The sequence below is a fragment of the Pyrgilauda ruficollis genome, unplaced genomic scaffold, assembly GCF_017590135.1.
Source record: "Pyrgilauda ruficollis isolate IOZ18807 unplaced genomic scaffold, ASM1759013v1 scaffold106, whole genome shotgun sequence".
In the NCBI taxonomy this organism is placed as follows: Eukaryota; Metazoa; Chordata; class Aves; order Passeriformes; family Passeridae; genus Pyrgilauda; species Pyrgilauda ruficollis.
Genome location: NW_024508766.1, coordinates 2456437 through 2477710, shown reverse-complemented (window position 1 = coordinate 2477710; position 21274 = coordinate 2456437). Strand labels below are relative to the sequence as shown.

At 43.5% G+C, this 21274-nt stretch overlaps 1 protein-coding gene across 2 annotated transcripts in view; it reads left to right on the top strand.

Annotated features, from left to right (window-relative positions):
• PSD3 (pleckstrin and Sec7 domain containing 3) overlaps positions 1-11072 on the top strand; it is a 115480-nt gene extending 104408 nt beyond the window's left edge. The window contains exons 16-17 of one of the 2 annotated variants that reach the window (XM_041471287.1): positions 1723-1863; positions 10563-11072. In XM_041471287.1, the coding sequence (XP_041327221.1) occupies positions 1723-1863; positions 10563-10610 (189 nt within the window). In that variant the 3' untranslated portion in view covers positions 10611-11072. Of the gene's footprint in view, positions 1-1722 lie in introns of both variants that reach the window. The other variant, XM_041471279.1, reaches the window with a different exon arrangement.
• Positions 11073-21274: the final 10202 nt, after the last annotated feature.

Genomic DNA, 21274 nt, shown 5'->3' with positions numbered 1-21274 from the left:
AAGGAGAAGTGTGTTGATTAATTGTAATAGAAATCAAGGGCCCACAAAGTCCAGGGGAAAATGGACATTTGTACACATGCAGGTCCTGGATTTCCATTCTGATTGCTGAGTCTTGAGACTCTGGTGGTATTTACTGGACTAGTAAAAGCATAAATCTGTACAACAGTAAAGCCCCCCCTCTCAATTTCATGATATTACACTGTTCCCAATCTAAGAGCACTGACTGGCCTTTTGCAGAAGCGTCTGGTTCATTTTGTGATGAATCATCCATCAGCTCAGTGCATCATCGTCAGGGTTCTTCTTGCTGTTTCTTCATTTCCATTTTTATTAAATGACACATCTTACCTGCTTCATGTGTTTGTCTCTCACATTGTGGAGCTGCATCTCCAGATATGGAAGTCATAGGAATGCTTATTTATTTAATTTGTAGGAGGATTCTGTTATGATTCTCCTCTATGAGGATTTGTTTATTCGAAGGATTCTCAAAAGCCTGTCATGTTCTCTTCTTTTTTTCCCCCCCTTTATATTCCACACTTCAAAGCGGTTACCAAGCTTTTTGACTTCCTGCCCTTAAATAAATGTTTTTACTAGAACTGTATTATTTTATTAGAAAATGTAAAATATTTTCTTAAATACTTTTTCCCTCTGTCAGGAGCATAATAGCTTGGCTGCTGTTTTGCTATTTTCAAATAAAAGTTAACAATCAGTACAGATATTTACATCCACCTTCCCTGACTCCCAGCACACTGAGATCACTGAAATTACAATGTCTGCACCATGTCTTTAGAGCATATATCAGGGGCAGGTTATTAAATAAATCCTATGAAGTGGATTGCTCTGTTCTCAGGACCTCCTGCCCCAACATCTGTTTTTGAGACCCTTCAGGGGTCTTCTGTTACTGTACCCACATTTTCTTCCCTGCCGAATTGTGTTTTGGAAAATGATGTAATTGTAGCAAACAGAATGAAATCTTCCTGTTGGAGAGGGAAAACTCTGGTCCGGACAAGGAGTAGAACAAATGGACATGGGACACAGTAAAGTGAACTTTTTCCAGTTGAAAAACACAAATGTCTGGACAGACAGCAACCTTCATCATTCCCTGTTTTCCAAGGGAAACATGCCTTGCTGCTGTCATAGCCCTCTCATCTGCTCCTTCTTGTTAAGGTCTGACCTTTTACAAGATTCTCTCATGTGCCTAGTGGTGGCCATGCTGGTACAGTCTGGACTTGGACCCTGCTTTGGTTTCTCCCCTATGAATAAGAAAAACAGGACCTGCTGGTGGGAGTGGACGATTGCAGCAGAGCAGGATTTTTGTTGTCCCTTAGTCTAGTGCACTTCATCTCCATTCGTGCCTGAGCACATAGGATCTCAGTATGTGTGAGCACAGCTTTGGTATCAACATGACTAAAGAAAACAAGCTTTCATTTGGTGATGTTACTTGCAATGGGAGCCACCACTCATCAGGGCATCAGAATTTGCATGCTGCAGAACTGAGTGCCTCTAATTACACAGCACCCCAGGCTTCAGTCTGCCTGAAATCCTCTTTGTTTAATTTATATTAGCCACTGTTGTTCATATCCACATTAGGCACCATTGTTCACATACATGTTGAGCTCCTGGCTTTCAAGGCCAGCAGAAAGCATTAAGTTACTTAGGTGGTCTCTCATGTGCCCCTGCAGAATTTCTTCCAGACTGATTTGGGCCTTTCTTTTCATTTCCCAGAAAAATCGCTATGAGATTTATGTTGGCCTACTGAAAGAAGGGGTGAAGGAGCTGCTGAGCGGAGGAGAGAACGATGCGCCAGGACTGAAGAAATCACACTCAAGTCCTTCTTTGAATCAGGAGTCGCCAGTTAGTGCCAAGGTGAAACGCAATGTCTCAGAGAGGAAGGACTACAGGCCAGAAACACCTAGCATTAAGCAGAAGGTCACTTAGGGTGGAAATGACAACTAGGGGAACAGCCGTGCAGCAAAGTATTGGTGGTCAAAATTTTTTCATTTAATAACCTGTCATTCACAAAAAATAAGTGCATCTGCCTGAATGGGGTGTTAGTGACATTTTCTATTGTATATTTTGCTGTTTCTGTGCAGATTGTGGGAGATGTCTTTGCTCCTGCTTTGCTTTGCTTTGTTAATTTATCATTTAGCAATTGAAACATCGGGACTTTTTTGTGTTATTCTGTTTCTAAAGGAGCTGGGGAAGGGGTAGAACGCTGTGATGTTTATTCTGTCTCCTCCCCGTTTATCTCCTCCCATCGGCATGTGGCTTTCATCTCTCAAGTCACTTGTCACTTTATTTACGTGGTGGGTGGGAAAAATAACTGGACAAGTGCTGCAGTGCTGTGAATGCGAGCTGTAGCTGTGAGAAAAGCTGTGCAAACGTGCAGCTGCAGAAGGCTGACTAGAGGCTTAGGGTGCTGGGAACACTAGTTTCCTGACAATGTGGGGCATGTTGGTACTGGTACTTAGCAGCAGATGGTACAGTAAATAGTCACTGTTGCTTATTGTTACTGCATTGACCCTGGACACTTTGTGAGTGTGAAGGATTGAAACCTGGAAACCCCTGGCAATGCTGAGATGATGGCGTTGGAGTAATTTGTTTGTTTCCTTCCAAGCAGAGAACCTTCTCCTGAGTTTGCAGGCTGGAAGGCACCCAGACCCATGCTGTCTCTGCAGTCAGGAAGATTAGGGATTACCCAGTTGGAATGGCTATCTGGGCTTCACATTTTTTTGCAGAGAGGGCTGCTGTAGATGTCAGCCATTAGCATTATATATTAATTATATATATTAAAGACAAAGGGCCTCTGTGTAGTTTTTAACTATACGCTCTCACTTAGCTGCTATATAGAGCCTTATGATATATTGTGTCATGTCGCTTCCCCTTCCAGGGGTTCCTTGTCGGTGTGCACAGAGAGCTGCTTTCAATTCCTCTCATAGTGACAAAGCACTTTGCCTTTCTTCTTCAGAACGGGATTCTCCTCAGTTCTCCATTTTCCTTCTTTAGCTCACATATAGGTGGAAGAGGCTGGTGCCTCCTGCATATCTCCTGTGCCAGGCTTTCCAAGGGGAGCACAGGTCTGGGAGAGACCACCATGGGTAGGTCTTTCCATACCTGAAAGGCCCTTGTTTGTGCCATAGACCCTTGGGGTGGCCAGCAGTTTCCAAGCACAGAGAGCAGAAAGATGACGTAGTAGTAATTTTCCTACTTCCCAGCCCCTCTTGTCTGGGCAGTCTCATGGCTCTGCAGAGAGTGATGGCTCTCCTGTTACCTAACCTGTTACCTGAGTTTTAATCTCAGTTTTCATACTGGCCCACAGGGTGAGCTTGGATAGGTGTCTCCCATTTTGTATCACCCTTTCTCTATATGAAGTAGTACTACCAAACTGGCCTTTCCCACAGAGCGCCTTGGGAGATAATGTTGAGGGCCAGTTGAAAATTGCTCCTTGCTGTTTGTTCTGTTGTGCCTGGCACAGGACAACCTTCTTGTTGAATTCAATTCTTGATGCATATAGAAACGTCAAGATCAATGCAAGGACTGTTTAGAAATGCACTGGTGTTTTCAGCCCAAGTAGTAAAAGGGCCACACATCAAAAAAATTGCTACCTGAGTGGATGTGTGTTCTGTCAGGCTTCCCAAGGGTCCTAATCAATTAATCTAGTTTTATTGAGCTGCTAGTCCAGTGGGCAGAACTAGGAGTGATCAAAGAGAAAAGGCCTTTAGCAGGCACTGCATGATTTGCCTTCCCTACCAAGTACCACCATGCAACAGCTTTCCTAGTGTTGTTCCGACTGTTGGCTGTAACAATGATGTTGCACTCTCAGATGTGAGGTTTTGGGGCAAATTGATCCTTACAGCTGCAGTCTGGCAGCAAAGCCAGATGAGACATCACACGAGTGATGTTGGGATGCACATCAATCTGGCATCTGCCACAGCTGGGGAATGCTGAATACACCTTTGGGAAGAAAATTTGACCTCCCTGTTACGATTAAGGAGTGATATTTAGTGTTCCCACTGAGCCTGTCCAAACTACATGGCCCTGGGTCACTCCCTCCTTCCCCTCCCCATCCTTGCAGTGGGCTGGAGAAAATTTGAGGCATAAAAGGCAAAGATCACAGGTTGAGATAACAATTTACTGGAAATGGCAATGAGACAAGAAAATGAATGGTAAACAACAACAGTATTAATAACAGAGTGTTCAAGAATGCTCACCATGCAGAACCCAATACCCAACCATTTGTGACCCAGAAGGGACATCTTCTGTTCCTGGAAAATGACATGAGGTGGTATAGAATAACCTTCAAGTCCAAGCCATGCTCCTGCTGGGCTACTGCATAAATTAGTCCTGGCCAGAACCAGTACATCATTCTCTGAATTATTTTATATAACTATAGGATACATGCAGCAGAAGCAAAACCCAAAAAAGGTGCAGATCTATAAATGGCCCTGCTTGGCTGTCATGGTTGGGTGAGTAGATGATCTTTTTGAAGGCAGGCTAGAACATGCTTGGCAAACCTCTTGTGTTTATGGAGTGCAGTGCTTCAAAAGGCAAAGAGGTGACATCTAACTTTCTTCTTCCCTGGTTTTAAACGTGTTTTGGTTGCTGAAAATTCCAGTTAAATTGCTGAGCTCAAAAAGATACTGCTCTTGTTAAATGCATTTTCCAGCTTTGACACAGAAACTGGGTAATTCCTCTTCAAAGTCATTGCAGAAAAGATGATTTGAAGCCATAGGAAAAATCAAAAAGTGAACTGCAAAAAATATGGTTTTTTTCATTATTTATTATCTATTTCCATGTATACTTGTAAACATAGAGTATTTTTTTAGGTCTCATCTGAGTGTATCAAATGAAGTTTTTCACTGCATTTTTTACTCATTAAACATTTGTTGAGCTTACAGCAGTCTTGCTGAGATGCTGAGGCGTGCAGATCAGTTTACCCAGAACTTATAGTATCTACTTCAGTTTTAATTAATACCATTTTCCTTTGTTGCTTTACAATCTATAAGCATCCCAGGTACCTGTGTAGAAATGCACGCTTTGGAGAATAAGAAAAAAGAGTGATCCTCTTGTGAAAATCTAAGACTCCTGCCCTCCCTTGGGAATAGGTTCATCTACCAATTAGTACTGTAATTATTTTTTTTCCCTCCTGATGATACTATAAAGGATAGGGCAGGTTCTCAGTTGGTCTAAGTGGTGCATCTCCTTGAATAGCACCATTAAGAGTCTGACCAGATAACTTTGCACGGTACCCTGCACCCTGCCTTTCTTTGCTGAAATGTTTGCCTTTGGGGAAGATCAGTGCTTGATTGCAGTGACTCAGTAGCTCTGATTGCAGTGTGTAAAGATATTCTGCTGGTTTCCAGCCCACCTCTGGGACTTGAGCTGCAAATCACTGGAGCAGCCTGCAGTTTCCTGGGTGTACTCAGTGTAAGGAGTTACTGGCTGGCCGCCATAAGCATGTGTGCTTGTGGGAGAGCCTTTGCATGGGTGGCGCAGGGAGGTGTCATCCTTCCTTGTCACCCTCCTGCTCCACTGTGCTATCCTTGCTCAGGCGAGGCCTCTGCCTGCATGTAGAGAGTGGGGATGTAAAGACGGGGAGCAGGCTAAGGCTAACACCTCCTTACTCTCCCTTTCTTAAGGTGCAGACAGTGGTTCTGGGGGGACCCACCCGGCTCTGAAGCGTTGCTGGCTCCAGAGACTGAACTGTTTGCTATCCCCAGCTAAGGGAGGAAAGACAGGAAAGGGTCCCACTAGTCTGCACCTGACAGCAGAGGGCCTATGGAGAAGGGAAGAACTGCCTTCCCCTCTCTCCATCCAATGACCAAAGTGGGTGAAATACTCTTCTGAAGCCAATACCATACTCTCCTCTATAATTCAGCAGGATGCAGGGGACTGTTTGAGATTTTTTTCATCAGTGGCTGCAAAAGAGTCTCCCTGGACTAGTTGTGTGTTTGTCTGCATCTTGCAGATTAATTACGTATGAACCAGTGAACATGACTACAGCCTCTAAATCCAGTATTTATGTTGTGTCTTCAGTTGATGTAGAGTGGTAAGTCAGCCAGCAGAGTGATTAATGCAGCAGAGTTGTACAGGAATGCTGTTCAGCTGCGTTGCCAACTCAAGAGTTTTTCATCTGTAGCCAGACACTTGTAAATGGTTACCAGAAATTTTCTAATGATTAGTAACAGCTTCTCACTAAAGTACTTTCCCTCTGATCCTGCCTGCTCCCAGGTTGCAGTCTGTCTGTATTAAGGGGCTCTCATGTAGAGCTGTGCTCTGCACAGCCCTGCTTTGAGGAGGAGTTTGGCCTAACAGACCTCCAGGGACTGGAATTGTTCAGTGACATTTGACAGTTCCAATGCCTTCGAATAACAAGGCTGGTTGCTCTTATGGCTTGAAAAACCCAAAACTTTTGCCTTTCTCCAATGGGGAAATGAGGTTCTTGCTTGACTGGAGTAGGCCATTCAGTGAAGATGTGGTTATGGCAGTAGAAGAAGTCAGAGATTACAGGATTATCATCAGGCTTCTTGGGGGCATTGTATGGCAATGTTCTCCTTGGAAGTGGGAATGGCTTTTCTCTGCAGATGGCTTACTGCTTACTTTGTCTGCATTCTCCATTTTTAAATTAATTTTGGTCTTATTGCAGTTAGTCTGACAGCTCCTCCTCCTTTTCTGACAAGCTACACTTGTCTGTCATCTTAGCACCTCAGCTGCTTCTGTATAACAGGTTTGTTTCCTTCCAGGCTTGCAGAAATCCAAAAATTTGACTCTCCCATCTTGCATTGAGAAAACCTGCTCTGAAGCAGTGCTGCATTGAATGGATAACCCTGTGAACAGCTTTTTCACTCTGCTTGTTGGTAGCCTGTGTTTCCAGCCACAGTTATAGCTGGGAGGTGCGAGACCGAGTTTTAGACTGCCATGATTCTCTAGTTGTATGCTGCAGGGATGCTGAGTCCCCCTTCCCACACTTGACACCAGACACTTGCAACATTCCCACTCTTCTAGTATCCACGTTGGAAACACTGGCTGCTTCTGCAGGGTCAAAGGCAGTATACACATCTTATGCCAAGAAACCTTGCAGCTTGCTGCTTGTTGAATTTTCTTCAGTATTGCTCTACCCAGGCTCTGGGACATCACATCTGCTCTGAGGGGGCAGTTAAGAAGTCCGCATTTCTCATCAGAGCACAATCATTGCTCCCCATCATGTGTTCTCAGCATCTGTTATCTAGGCTTCTTAAGGGGAACCACAGAAGCTGTTTCAGGAAAAGCTAGTCTGCAGCTTGTGCTTTTTAAAGGATATTTTTAGTGCATACAGAAGCAGTACGTCTGCTCTGCTCTCTCCCAGAGCTCTCCCAGCAGCATAGGTATAGCATAGTGGGTTGCTTCACCTGGAGCTTCACTGTGGAGACCTGAACTTCAGGAAGAAGAGGCTTTGTCAGCCTTCAGAGAAATGCTACCACCTGAACTGAGCATCAGTGCACAGGACAATGATGCTGTATGAAGAAGCCAGTGCCACCCTCCATGGATGGTCACCTGCTGGAGACTGTGAGCTCTAGCATTGCCCTCAGTGTTGGAGGTAATGAGGAATGGTGGCTTCCTTTTCCATCTAGTCTGTGCTGAGGAACTGTCTTTACCACCCGCTACTTTTCTCCCTTGTGACAGCAGCACCCTTATCCAAAGATACCACAGTCCCTTTGTAAGAAGACTGGTTTACATGAGAGCAAGGAGGAGAGGTCATTGGAAAAAGTCTGAATGCCATCTGGGAGTATCTGCTCTGCTGATGGCAGCATACAGTTAAACATTGAAAGGAGGCAGACCCAGCCTTGCCTGAGAGAATGTCCCTTGCTCAGTTTGTTAGCTGAATTAAGGTTGTGTTTTAGTTATTTATTAGAGCGCATCCCTTACCAAATGCAAGCAAAAACTTTCACAAAGATTCGACCATTGACTTGACTTTGCCCTTGTGGTCAAAAGGAGCAAATTCAGGCTAGTCCAAGGTGTTCTCTCTTGCCTGCCTTTGAACGCTTAATTATTCCATAAAAATAATAGATGTTTAATCAATGAAGATCGCTCCATGGCATCTGCTTTTAAAGCGAGCCAGGAACCAGCTGGGGTATAGGCCAGAGGTTTATTTGGACCAATAAAGGTACATCACTTAGCAATGCAAGCACTGAAAGTGCAACAAGCCGCAAGGGCAGGATTTTTCTCTGACATAAACCACTGTAATTAGTAGCCACTCTAGCAGTGATCCTGTCTAACTCACCTAAATGAGACTAGCACAAGAAGACAATTTTTGTCTAAACAGGCAACATTTCAGCTTAGGCCAATTGATATCATGGTGTAGTGACAGAGCAGCTAGCTAAGCTGCCATGAAGACTTGTTTGGCACAAAATCCTCCAACTCCCCTTATCCTCTTGCTGGGAAGAAGGAGATAAATGCTATTGAGTCTGTGTCACCACACAGTGCAAACTCTACTGGTAATATAAGTCTTAACTCACAGACTTACGAAATTCTCATACTCAGAGCTGTCAGATGCTGAAAGACTGTAGGATGAGAACAGGGGTGGGTTGTGGTAGGGTTTTTTTTTAAATTTGTACATATTCATGACAACTGTGTCCTCTTACTTGAGTCTAGAATTATAATTTGGCTAAAAGGACAGAGTTTTTTGGGTGTTGAAAAGCTTTAAAATCACTCCTCTGTGTGAGGTACACTCTGAGACTTATATTACTTGATGAACATGTTTAAGTGATGCCTATAGATGTGTGTATTTCCTAAGTATAGTATGGCTTCTATGGCTCAGCACTGCAGAACCTGCTGTTCTTTTCTGAGGCTTGTTTGGTCAAAGCACTTCAGCAGCTGCAAACATTGTTAGGATGCTTGTTGTTCTAATTGTTCTCAAGTGAGGTTAAACAGCTATCAGAGCTTTTGCAGATTTAAAGTATACTTTGAGCTGCCTTCATCTTCATGTGTTGTCCACCAGGGGCTGCCTGTTGTTTTGCATGTTGAAAGCAAGGCATATATTTGAGAGTCTAAGCAAGAGCTAGTGGGTGGAATTTTCTGCTAGCTTAACACTGGGCTGACTTTCTCTCTGTTTATATCAGCTGATGCCTGTACAAGGAGCATCCATGCTGACTTCTTCTGAAAATCGTGCTCTGGGGATCTAATACACAGCTTTACTTCTGAAAACGTTGACCTTGCTCTGTGAAAATTCGGCAAAGGGACATCATGTCCAGAGTGTCTGAGAAGGACAGGTGCCTGTGATGTCTCCTGCAGATACAGCAGTGCAGCAGTAGTGAGGGGTCTTTTTTCATCAACTGTTCAAATTTCCAGAAGAGTGGCTCATCAGTAGGGAAGAGAAGAGCAACAGGGCTGAAATGATGTATCTTGGGCATCTCTTATGCCTCCCAGAGGTTTCTTTTGAGAGCATTGAGCAACCTTTTAACAAGTTGCTGGTCTGAGGAAAAAGACATAGGGAAACCCACTGAGTTTTCCTGTTGTGTTCTAGTAAGGGCAACAGTAGCATGATCTGCATTATTCTAGAAAGAGAGAGCAAAAGTCGAGGGTGCGATTCTTCCCTGGGGACATAAAACTCTTATCATGCAGTTAGGTTGAAGCACTTGAGCAACTTCAATAGTGAAACTATGCCTTTGCACTTCACTGGACCACAGCTAGAGTGATTGCGCCTTGCAGAACTGAGATGTGAGTGAACTGCAGCTCAGAATGAAATGAAGGAGACCACTGTGTAACCGTGCTTTGGACAAGCTGCAGCCCTGTAATCTTTTTTCGGGTACTGGGCTTCTCCCTTGGGTTTCCTGCCCTCCATGGTGATGGGAAGATGTGGGTGAGCACTGTCAGTTTCAGAGTCGCAGTTAAGAAGTGTCATTTACCCACTACCTGAGCTGTTGCTATGTTGTTTTCCCTTAGGCTGAGAAAGAGGACTGAATTTTCAGTCAATGTTGCTTGGTAGCCAGTGGGGAAGCATAACTCAGCAGTGGTGATGCAGAAAAACATTTTGCACATGTGTGTACATACACCTTAGACATCTCTTGTGTGCAGAACTAACGTTACAACTTGACAACAGTCCTTGCAAGACCTTTCCTCTGGGTGGTCTCCAATCGCTTCTGTGATGTGTAGGAACCTTATTTCTGGTAACCTTGAATTCAGTTTACTCTCATCACTGAATTGCTGGAGTGTTTTTCATGTAATACACTAGAGACAGTCCCAGTCTCACCACTTTGTGGTAACTTCTTGGTCTGCTGTGAAGCAACAACATTGAGGTAGCCATTAAGTCTTTTCCAGCAGCATGGAACTTGCTGTTCTGACTCTTGGGGAGGTCATCATCTCAGGTTTGACACTATCCTACTACCAGGACACCCTGTTTTGTCCCTGGGAATAGGCATGGCCAGAAAAGCATGCTGGGTGGTTAGAGTCAGAGCTGTGCAGACTTAAGTCAATCCCTGATTCAGGGAAGATTTTTCCATGTGCTGCTGATGTCCATAAGGACTCAAACATATACTTGCTTACACAGAGATGCTTTCCTGAAGCAGAGTTGTCACTCTTTTCTACAGGTATCACAGGATGCCCTCCCTTATTCTGCTTCATGTATCTGGTACTAGAATGATCATTTCCTGATAAATGAAGGCACTTAATCAGTCCTCTTCCCCTTGGAAGAAGGACTTTTGGGGATATTGTTATATCATTTAAAATAATATTTTGGAATTTAAGTTTACATTGCTTTATTTTTCACTTGAGGTGACTGTATATAAATATTTTCCTCTATTTTATCATTGCTGATAAAGTAAGCCTACAGTATACAGACAAATAATTTGCCTTTGATGTATTGAAACTGTGAGATAAAAAGTAGATTTCTCTCTTGTGTCCATGTTCCTGACTATAACTCTGTTCCTCTGTGTTTTTATAAGTTGGAATAAATGTTGCTTACGGGCAACAAAGAGCCTGCAAGCTTCCCAATAATTTTTGTCATTGAACTCAAGCAACCCTATTGAAGGATCTCACATATGTATAATGATATATGTATATGTACAAACTTTAGAAAGAAATAAACCAAATGTATTTCACATTCTGCAGCTGAATGTTTTTTATTTGAACCCTAACAGTTGCTCTTACAAGTAAGAACAAGAAGGTGGCTTTACAGTGGCTGACTGTCCTGCTTCTGACTCTTGGAAGTCAGTAGTTTCAAGGTTTTCTGAGCTGAAGCATACATGTACTGTCTGCCTTACAGTCTGGATCTGACCTGCAGTTGGGGAACCAATGGAGCCAGTGGCAATTCGTGCACATTAGTCGTGTGTGAGGGCAGCTGGAGCACATCTCTTTTCCTTCTGCACCTGTACAGGAGGTGGCATCCCTTCCAGTTTTGTCAGGGTGTGTAGCCTACCACTGCTTGCAGTGAAGAGACAGCAAGAGGAGAATTAACTGATTTAAAATGGGTTTACCAGCGTGTGGATTAAAGGACAGAAGCTGCAGCAAACAGCTGTTCAAAATGACTGGGAGTTGATCTCAACATTTATATGAAGAGGTCACAGTTGAGGTTGGGAATTGCTGCTGACATGGCACGTAGGAAGAAAGGACCCATGAAAGTCAGAAGACTCAGACACTAAAGAAAAAGATGGAGTGTAAAAAGGCAGAGGTGGGAGTGGTTAAGAAACTATGCCTATCCAAAGTAAGGAGAAGCACTCTGTGCAACACAAAGCAAACAGCGTTGTGCTTGCAGTTCTTGGGTTGGAGGTAGCTCAACATGGGAAATTAGTACTCTGTATGGAGGGTGGGTCACAGGGCATTTGGAGAGGATGGGTGGGGCATGCCCAAGATTTACAACAGGGCTAGCAGCTTGTACTTGGAACAATAGTAAAAAAGACATCTTGTTTCTTACCACGATTTCTGTGAATGTTTAACTATCTTGAGGTGACTGTTTCTTTATATTTTTCCTCAGCATGTTGCCTTTAGATGAATGGTAAGACTTTCACACTTGAGATAGCTCTGTGTGTGTTTTCGGTTGTTTGTTTGTTTGTTGTTTATTTGTTTGGTTTTTCACACTATGCCTTGGGGTATCAAATTTTTTCACTGTTGTACCATCCTGCATTGCTTCAGAGCATTGGGATTTTTTACTCCAATGCAGGCTTCTGGATTAATACGTTTTTAATGAAAAGACTAAACAAAGTGGTGGTAAGGATGGGTGGGAGTATTTTACAAAGATGTATTAAATGCCTCCTCTAAGCCCAAATGAATGTTTGAACTGTGTCTGAATGTTAATGTCAGTACTGCTCACCACATCTTTTCTTACTGTTTCTTCCTAGCTGACAGAGTCAACACTGAGAATTTTCTGGTGGTTTTTCTACCTGGAATCATTAGTCACATCACGTTGCTCACAATGCAGTGAGCTAGAATAAAATGACAGAACAGGTGCAAACTGAAAGACAAATGCATTTATATTCTCTTCATTGTCCGTTTTCAGTTCAAGTTTCCAAGTACGGAATATAATTATCAAGGAAGAATGAAAAGGCTAGTTTGTGTATGCAGGAGAAACCTCCACAGTCTACAGCAGCTACACATTATTTGGGTATTCATAAATAATGTAGCATGAGAAAGAGACTTAGCTCAAAGTGATACACAGTTTGGTGTGAAATTTTCATGATTATCTGTAGATTGGAAATGAGAAGAAAGTTCTTACCCATCAGAGCACTAATCTACAAGGTAAGGGCAAAAATACCCAGGTGCTTTTAAGGTAGAGCTGGAAGAGAAATCACGTGATGATAACCCAGGTTTTCATTTTTCAGGTCATTGCACATTGCATCTGTTTCTTTCCATGTTTGCTACTAAATTGATGTTTCTCAAATTATGTCAGCCACTATGCTAACTATTTCTCCCAGAAAAAGGGCCATCCTAGAAAACATGAGTTACTACAAAACAGCTATCCACCTTGCCAGGTTTTCTGTGTTATGGTGGCATTCATTTTAGGACATTTTTCCTGGTCCCATTCCACAGCTAGTTTTTGGATAGATCAGTACATAAATGATGTGGGGTTTTATTTTAATGGCTTGCTCCTCACAACAAGATGCAAAAACAAGGCGCTAAACTGGGACCAGATGAAGGAATCAAGACTAAGTAGACTTTCTTGCCTTGGAGAATGTGGTGGTGATATGTTGCTATTATGAAATGGAAGTTTGTGGGGATGTTTTTGTCCCCTCTTCCCAGGCAGGGTGTAATAAAAGGCTGAGTTTGCCCCAAAAACAGCCTTGGGACGTTCAGACCTGGGACTGGTTTTGTTGAATTTGGCCAGTGAGGATAAACTGACAAGGGGTGTGTCTTAGGGAGGAAGGGGAGGCACAAGAGTGGCAAAAAAGTTTTTCCAGGCAATGGAAACAGTAATGAATAAAGCAAAAAAATCAGATAAAGAACAAAAGAAGAGGAAACTTTCTGAAAGGAGGAGTGCACGTATATTGCTGATTTGCAGCCTGATCTGCCAGGAATTCCCTTCAGGAGGACTGTGAGAAACTTTCTTTGAGAGGTTGGGCTTCAGAGGGATAGATTTTCACTGTGGTGATACGTCATATAAAGAGGTAAAATGATGGATGTGTAAGTAAATAGTTGATGTATGTGATTCATAAGATTTAAGAGTGTGAAATAAGCACTTTTTGTAATTGTGTGTAATAGGGTGGAAAATAGTATAATTGTAGATTAGCAGTAGGTATGTGTTTGTTTGATAATCAGTATATTGATTACTTAATAGACTGACCAGTTACTCAGTAGTGTGTCGCTTAATCACTGAAGCCTGTAATTTTGTTATAGCACTTACTTCTTGACCTTGCAATCTAAATGGTGGGGGTTCTTCCTAAAGAAGCAGTTATATTGAAGGAAGAAACATTTCCTACCTAATCTTAACTTGCTTCAGCCACAACACATTGACCATTGCAAGGACGCTTGCAGGAATGTTTGTAAATATTTGAATTATGCCAGTGACCACAGGCCACAAATCTCAAGAATGCAAGCAGCATAGAAATGACCTATTGGGAAAGTAAGGTTTGTGAAAACAAGGTTCTCAGGGAAAGACTTTCATAGTGTACAAGCACTGTTTTCTCAGCTAACACTGCCTGTCTGCATGTGTAAAGGTACTGAAGAGCCTTTATCTTTATGATGTGCAGTCTTAAAATGTAGGGGAAGTGTACAGATGGCTAAAAATCTGTGGAAGAGAGCAGAATATAGCATTGAAGACTGAAAACTCTGTGGAAAAGAAGATCGCAAGATGGATTTGCCCAAAGGGAGAGGATTTGTTTGAAAACCAGAGGTAAGACAAAAACTGAACAAGACTATAAAGAAAAAGCATGGGAGGCAACTGAACAGTACACAGATTCATTTACCACTTGTAAAAGACAATCCATTAATAGGAAAGGACCAGCCTCTTGTAAGGCTGCCTAACCACTCCCTTTACCAGAGTGCTCTTTGGTGAAAAGTTCTTATTCCCCCATTGTTTGCAGAGGCATTTTGAATACTGCCAGGGCTTGCCATAGGATCGGGAAAGCATGCTGTGTGCTGGCCGTTAGGGGTCAAATTCTCAGAGTTAGCCAAGCCAAGGTAGATATTCCTTCCTGCACCCGGTATCTTGGAACACAGCAGCATGCCTGGGGCTGCACACTGTCTGCTGGATGGGGCGTGTCTTTGCAGAAAGGACAGAAAGAAAACCCAAAATGCAGCTGAAGCTTGTTTTCCACCGTTGCTATACTAAGATTGTTCAAAATAAGTGGTTTAAGGGGGTGGGTATCATTTGCTTTCTTCCTCTCCAAGAAATGTTTTTTGTTCAGCCAGAAATCATCTTTCTGCTCTACCTCACTCAGAAATACAGTGTAGATATGCCCCATCAGCTCTTCGGAAGGTTTGGAATATTTTTAGCCACCTTGGGCAACTCTCTCCTCTGCCCAAATGTCCAGTGTAAAATAAGTACACTTCTTCTTTTCTTCAGTCAGGACTTGTAAACCAAGATGTGTGTTGCTGAGCACTTGCTGTGAGTGCAGTCTTCAGCACAGACATGTGCCCTGTCCTTTGAAAAGAAATTATTTTGATCGAGGTGGTGGCAGGGATGCTGCTGTGAGGGTGAGTGTGGAAAATGCTCCTGTCCAATCAGAAGTGCATGTGTGATACCTAGGTCTTCCTGTTCCATCCCATCTTGGGCTGAACTGTGCTGAGCACCCTGTAAGTACAACTACTGAGACAGGGATGGATGGAGCCAATGCCATTAGCAGCATAATTACCTGAGTAATAAAGACACTAGAGATGCTCACCTTGGCAGAAATTTGCAGTGTTCTGTGCCTGGGACAGAAATACTTTCCATGTCTAGCTGCTGGGACAGTTCGTGGGGGCCTTGCAGCCAGCCAATGATAGCAAGAACGGTGTAAAACCCGAGTCCTATTACCACAGCCTTACCCACGCTGCGTTTCTTAGGCAACTGCAATGTGGGCGGCAGTCAGAGGTTGTAATTGTTTCATGAGGGGAAAGAAAGCCCATATACATACACACGCAGAATTAAGAAATGAAGTGCTCTTTCCTTTTAGCTGCAATTTCTGACTTCACTTTGGACAAATTGTCAGGATCCGCATTCCCACTGGCAGGGAGCCAGGCTCCCTGGCACTCTGATTAAACGGTGTGTGGGCAAAATGTAGGCAGATGATGGGGACTTGGTATATTGAAACCTTACAGAGCTGTGTTTTTCTTTTCTGCTGCTTTCTCTCTCCAAATTCCTTTCAGGCTAGTTTTTTGGTCATCCTTCACTAGGTCCTTCTTGGGGTCTGAACATTCGACTTCGGGAACTGAAAAGAGGTATGAAGCCACAGAGGTAGCTGCTCAAGGAACATAATCCCTAGCTGCTTGTTCCCTTGCAGGTGAGCACATAACCCTCTGAGTGCAGTGAAGGTGGCTGAGAAATCAAAATGTTGGGCTTCAGCAACATAAAGGGAATTTTTCCATGTAGATGGGAGACCTCTTCTGTGAAGGACACAGTCAGCCAGTAAGACATTCTTCTGGTCCAGCTTCAGCCTTCCTGGGAGCTCCATCTATGAAGCTCCTCTTGGAGTATGGCTTTACTTCAGTGCACTGCTCTGCCTTTCTCCATCCTGGAGCACTGGGCTCCATCCAGCTGACAAGCACTGGAACTGGGGATTTTGAGATGTCACATTTCTAATTAATGTGGTGCTTAGATCTCACAGCTCTGGCATTTACACTGCCATGTGTGTGAAGACTGGGGACTGTTGCATTGTTCCCAGGATATGTGTATCTGCCTGTCATGGTGGGCACCCTTGGTTTACACTGACTTGCTTACTTTTTATTTGGTTTCTCCTTGTTTCTATTAGAATTTGACAAAACTCGGGAAGGTGAGTTGTCCAACCTTTGAACCCACAATGGCATTCAGTGGAGACAATTTTCATGAGCATAATTGCTGAGGTCCACTGTGAGTCAAGGTTGACCCACTCCCTGATGTCACCACAAAGGGTTGGACTGGATAGCTGCGCCTCAAGTGAGGTAATTCTGCTTTTAAAATGGATGAGATGCACTGCACTGATGACTGGTGTGGTCCTCCCAATTCAGAGGCAGGGTGACCTTCATGTAGCTTCCAGGGCGAGATGATTCCCTTTTCAAAATACAGACATAAAAGCTCAATCTCGTTTTTAAATTTCATAGCATTTTGAATCACATCTTTAGCTAATTCAAACTTCTTAAGAAATTTGGCACAAACAAGTCTCTGGAGGTATTTTTCAGCCCTCTGAATTTCTTGCTGCACTTGTGAATCATCAAACATGTCTTGATACTTAGTTCAGTGTGCAGCATGACTGACAGGGCCTCTTTTGCCAAGTGTTAGGAGCTGCAAAAGTCCTGCAGGGGTTCCTATGTGCTGGTGGTGCGGTCTGGGGCCCAACCTCTCATGATTACAGAGAAGAGTCTGGTGCTTCTAGTAGGGGCTATCAGCTCCAGCACAGCTACACTCTGATCAGTCCCTGTGCCCAGAAGCCTGAGAGGTTCCCCAGCTCCCTCAGCTTCCCCAGGAGCAGACTAGGGTCAGAGCTGCATGTGTGCCTGCCATTTCTGCCTGTACTATTTAAACTGCAAACTCTTCAGGACAGGGGCTTTGGCTATGTACATTCAATACCAATAAACATTAATCCTAATATTTTGCAAACTGCTGGCTTTCAGAGCTTGGTATGACTTTAATGCAAAACACCTGGCACAGTGTTTTATGAGCCCTGGGGACAGTTTAATTTCAAATGTGTACTTGGGCTTTGAGTCACTAATGTGATCAATCACAGGAGCAGTCTTTTCCCTCTGACTCACCAAGGCAGATTCCTTGAATTTGAGGGGTTTAAATATCCACTTGATTCAAGCATTTAAAGAGTTTGACTTAAAAATTCTGGCTGCTGAAATCACAGTTGGAGCAACTGACCCCAGCTCTCAGAACTTCAAGGACAGATCACTTGGGTGCTAAAGAGAGGAAATATGTACTAGCTTTCATCAGCTGAAAATTGAGCATTTTGGGAAAAAACATGTCGATTCATTGGGGTGCCAAATTCCAAAAACTTCCCCTGTTAATTTGCTCTGATCTGTCTCTCATCTAAATGGCTTTAAAAAGATGAAGAAAACCAATTTCTGTGCCAAGTAGTGGGATTTTCAGGTTCCTCATTCAACTCCATAGAACCCTGATTTTGCCACAGGGCACTAAAATGAGAAGGGTGAAAAAAAGCCCATGCCTCCTTCTTTTCCGTTCAGGTGCCTCCTGTTGAAGTACAACTTTTATTCCATATTTCCTCACTATGTATGCCTTGAGGATAAATTTCTGTAGTCCTTTCACTGTCTCACCTTGAATGGTGTAATGCTACTGTTCTGCCTGCTGGTATTACTGGTGTCACTGGAATATGTAATTTTTGCTTATCTGTGCCCCTTAGTGCTTTTGTTGTTGTTCTAACTGACCACATCAAGTTGTATGTTCTCTGTGAGCTATTGTCCCTATGTCCTCTACAGGGAAAACAAAGCACATAAAGCCTAAGTCACACAGGAATTTATGAGCACATCTGGATGGTGAATTCTCCTTTTCCAGAAAAAGCAGTCAATCACTTTGTGTCACACTTCTTTTTTAGCTGCCTCCAATACTTTGACAGCTTTACCTCCTTTATGAAGATCATCCCTTCTTAGTCTTATCCTTCATTATTGCTCTCAGCTTGTTTAGTTATGAATTATCATCAGTGAGGACTTCAGCAACTGGCTGCATCACTGCAATTCTGACTAACACCTCTACTATATGTGCAGCTCTCTTAGGTCAGTGCAGAACCCCATTTTTGGAGCAAGCAGTAGAACTCAACAGATGTATTTGTGGTCACCTGTGCTGCAGTTATCTTATGAGTTCAGAGTTCTGCTGTGCTAAGCAATGTGTAGGCCTCCCATACCTCCATACTGTGGATTTGTTCCAAAGATTTATACCCAAACTGAAATTCAGGGGTGGAGGTTTATTGGACTTTTTGCCATTAAAGTTTAGTAAGGTCAGGGCGCACTGACTGTCTGTAGAGCATGAAGATTAGCAGACAAAATAGTTAGGAAGGAGAGAAAAACAAAGACAAAGAAGCATTGTGACTATTTACCTCTGATCAGATGATTGTTACTGTTAACTGTTCTTAAAGCTGATTTTACTCACAATAAACAAAAATAGGAGCTCTTTTCATTGAGGTAGAGGTTAGCTCTGCCCTAGCAGTTCTGCTCTAGCACTTCCATCCTGCCAGGTAAGAAAAGGAAAGCACAACTTCAAACAGCTAAGCCCTAGAGTCTTTCTGTTTTTCTGCTTAAGCACAGTGTAAATTACAGCATTGGCACAGTCTCCTTATTAATTTCTCTCTATAAGCTGTCATAAAGCATTTAGTTTTAACATGAAATATTCAAGTTCTTCTCTTGTTTATTTTTGAATTTTTATGTATAATTTAAAGACTTTAACACAGAAATTATTGAACATGAATGTGTTAGATGACAACTAAGCTGAAGAAGAGGGACAAGAATACTGGAAACTGAAGGATTTTCCAAAACTATGACAAAATGTTTTGAATGCAAGATTTTTCCTTGGGTGATGCAAATAAGAAATAATCCCTAATACTATGACTAGGAATGACCTTGTTGATAACGTGATAGAGCCAGCACTGCTCAGTATGCAAAGCACTCGATGGGGTTATTATTACTGGCACTTATCTGTCATCGCATGATGACAACAGATTAGCTGACTGACTGCACTTTGTGCTTTAGTGCAGTCACAGCTTTTGCAGAGGCTGCTCCAGAAAGCATCACCCTGTAGTTTCCACACATTTGAGCTTGAAAAGCCCCTATGGAAATTTCTCAAGGGACCCATCTTGTGCCTAGTTAAACTGCTTTTCAGTTGAAAAAGAGATGCCATGCTGTGCTCTTCGTGCACTGTGTAGCCATAAGGTATGTGTAGCATTGTCAAAAATAAGACAAGAACTCCATCCAGCAGGATGACAGTGCATAGTTCTGCCAGTATCTCCCAGTGCTATGCTCTTACTGGCTTTCCATGTGCATCCCCAGACTGCCTTCCTTCTAAGTGGCAGACAGTGAGGTGGGGTTGCAGAGGAAGAGCTTTCATGCTGAAAGTCCATCTTACTTCTTCATGCAATTGAGCTATGTCTGTAACCCATCAACTTTTCCAAGTCAGATTTCCCCTCTGACTTTCCAAAATGACATTGCCCACAGCACTAAGCATGCATGGCCCCAGGAACATCCAGGTCTTGTGTACTTCTGCTGCTCACAGCATGCCAGCCTGTAGTGCTGTGCTCCAAGATCCTGAGCTGCACCAGGGCTCAGCACCTCTTTCCTGCCAAACTCACTCTTCATCATTATCCTGTGGATTTCTCAGCGAACTGGACTGACTCTGTGAGTACACCGCTGCAATGTTGTCTTGCTTAGATGTCTGCTCTCATCTCAGCCCAGATTATTGGGGTTCATCCTTGTTGATGATCCAGCATTCAGTACCCAAATTTCTCCCTGTTAGCTCTCCCACTGGTGGCACCCTCCTGGCTGCCATGAGTTGCATACAACTGGGAAATCTCCCCCATGTTCAGCTGCCAGGGAGGGGACTGTGTGATCTGTACCATTCACAGAATAAGTGCCCTGCCTGGCACTTGCCTATGCTGCTCTGCTTATGCTGAGTCAGAAGGATCAGCACAGTAGTGAGCAATGCTTCCCAGAGGTAGATGAAGAGCTCACCTCCCTTCTGGGTGGCTGCGTGGTTCTGTTTGGTATGGCAGGGATGAGGAATTGGTGACTGCAGCCATGGATGCCCATGGGGAGGGAGGGGAAAAGGCAGGAGCCCCTTAAATGGGCCAGAGCAGAGCTGAAAATGTCCTGACAGAATACAGAAACCCTGGTCACCATCCAAGGGATAGTGGGAGATGCTGTGGGAGAGTGGCAAGGGAAATCTGCCATTGGAGGGCTTGAAAGGCAGAATGGGCTGAAGGACTGAGCAGTGGGCAAGAACCAAAAGTCAGTGCTGTGAAGAAATCTGGATCAGAGGAGCCTGACAAGTTTTCCTCGCTGTCAGAGGATGAGGGAGCAGGAGGGGAGGCTTACAAAGACTGCAGGGGCAAGGTGAAGCAGGAGGTGGATGGGAGGAACAGTGGCATCCTTTGCCCCAAGCCTTGGCCTGGAAGTCTTTTGTTGGTGTTGGTGCCAGCAAGACATGAGTCATTACTCAGAGCCTGAATATGCATCCTACATCACTTCGAGCTTCCCACCTGATCAAGTTGTGCCAGAGAGTGTTGATGGGGTTGGCAAGATAGAAGAGGGGGCAGAACTTGCTAGATGGAGCTGGATGTTGCTCTTTGGCCAAAAAAAAATTGATGCTATGATTATTCACCCTTTCTGAGGCTATTAGTGGTCTGTAGGCGTACAGGGTTTCAAGAAAAGCATTATCCATTTAAAAGTCAGATTAAGAAAAATCTGAAAAAAACTATGTTTCTGAATAGAAATAGGAACTTCTGGAGCCAAACACTTATTCATTATTACTGAGAAGCTACTTGCTTCTGAAAAATTGGGCTCCTTGCTGCTTCTTACATTTTGAAATCTGATGCAGTTGCACGTGGGGACAGTTCAGTGGTGGGAGCTTTCAGATTTGTAGCTCAATGGGTGCAGGAGCAGAGGGAACAGTTTGTGCTGTTGCATCACAGCAGCTAAGAAAGCCATATGTGAAATATCAGCCTCCCATCAGTCACACGGACATACATCTCCATTC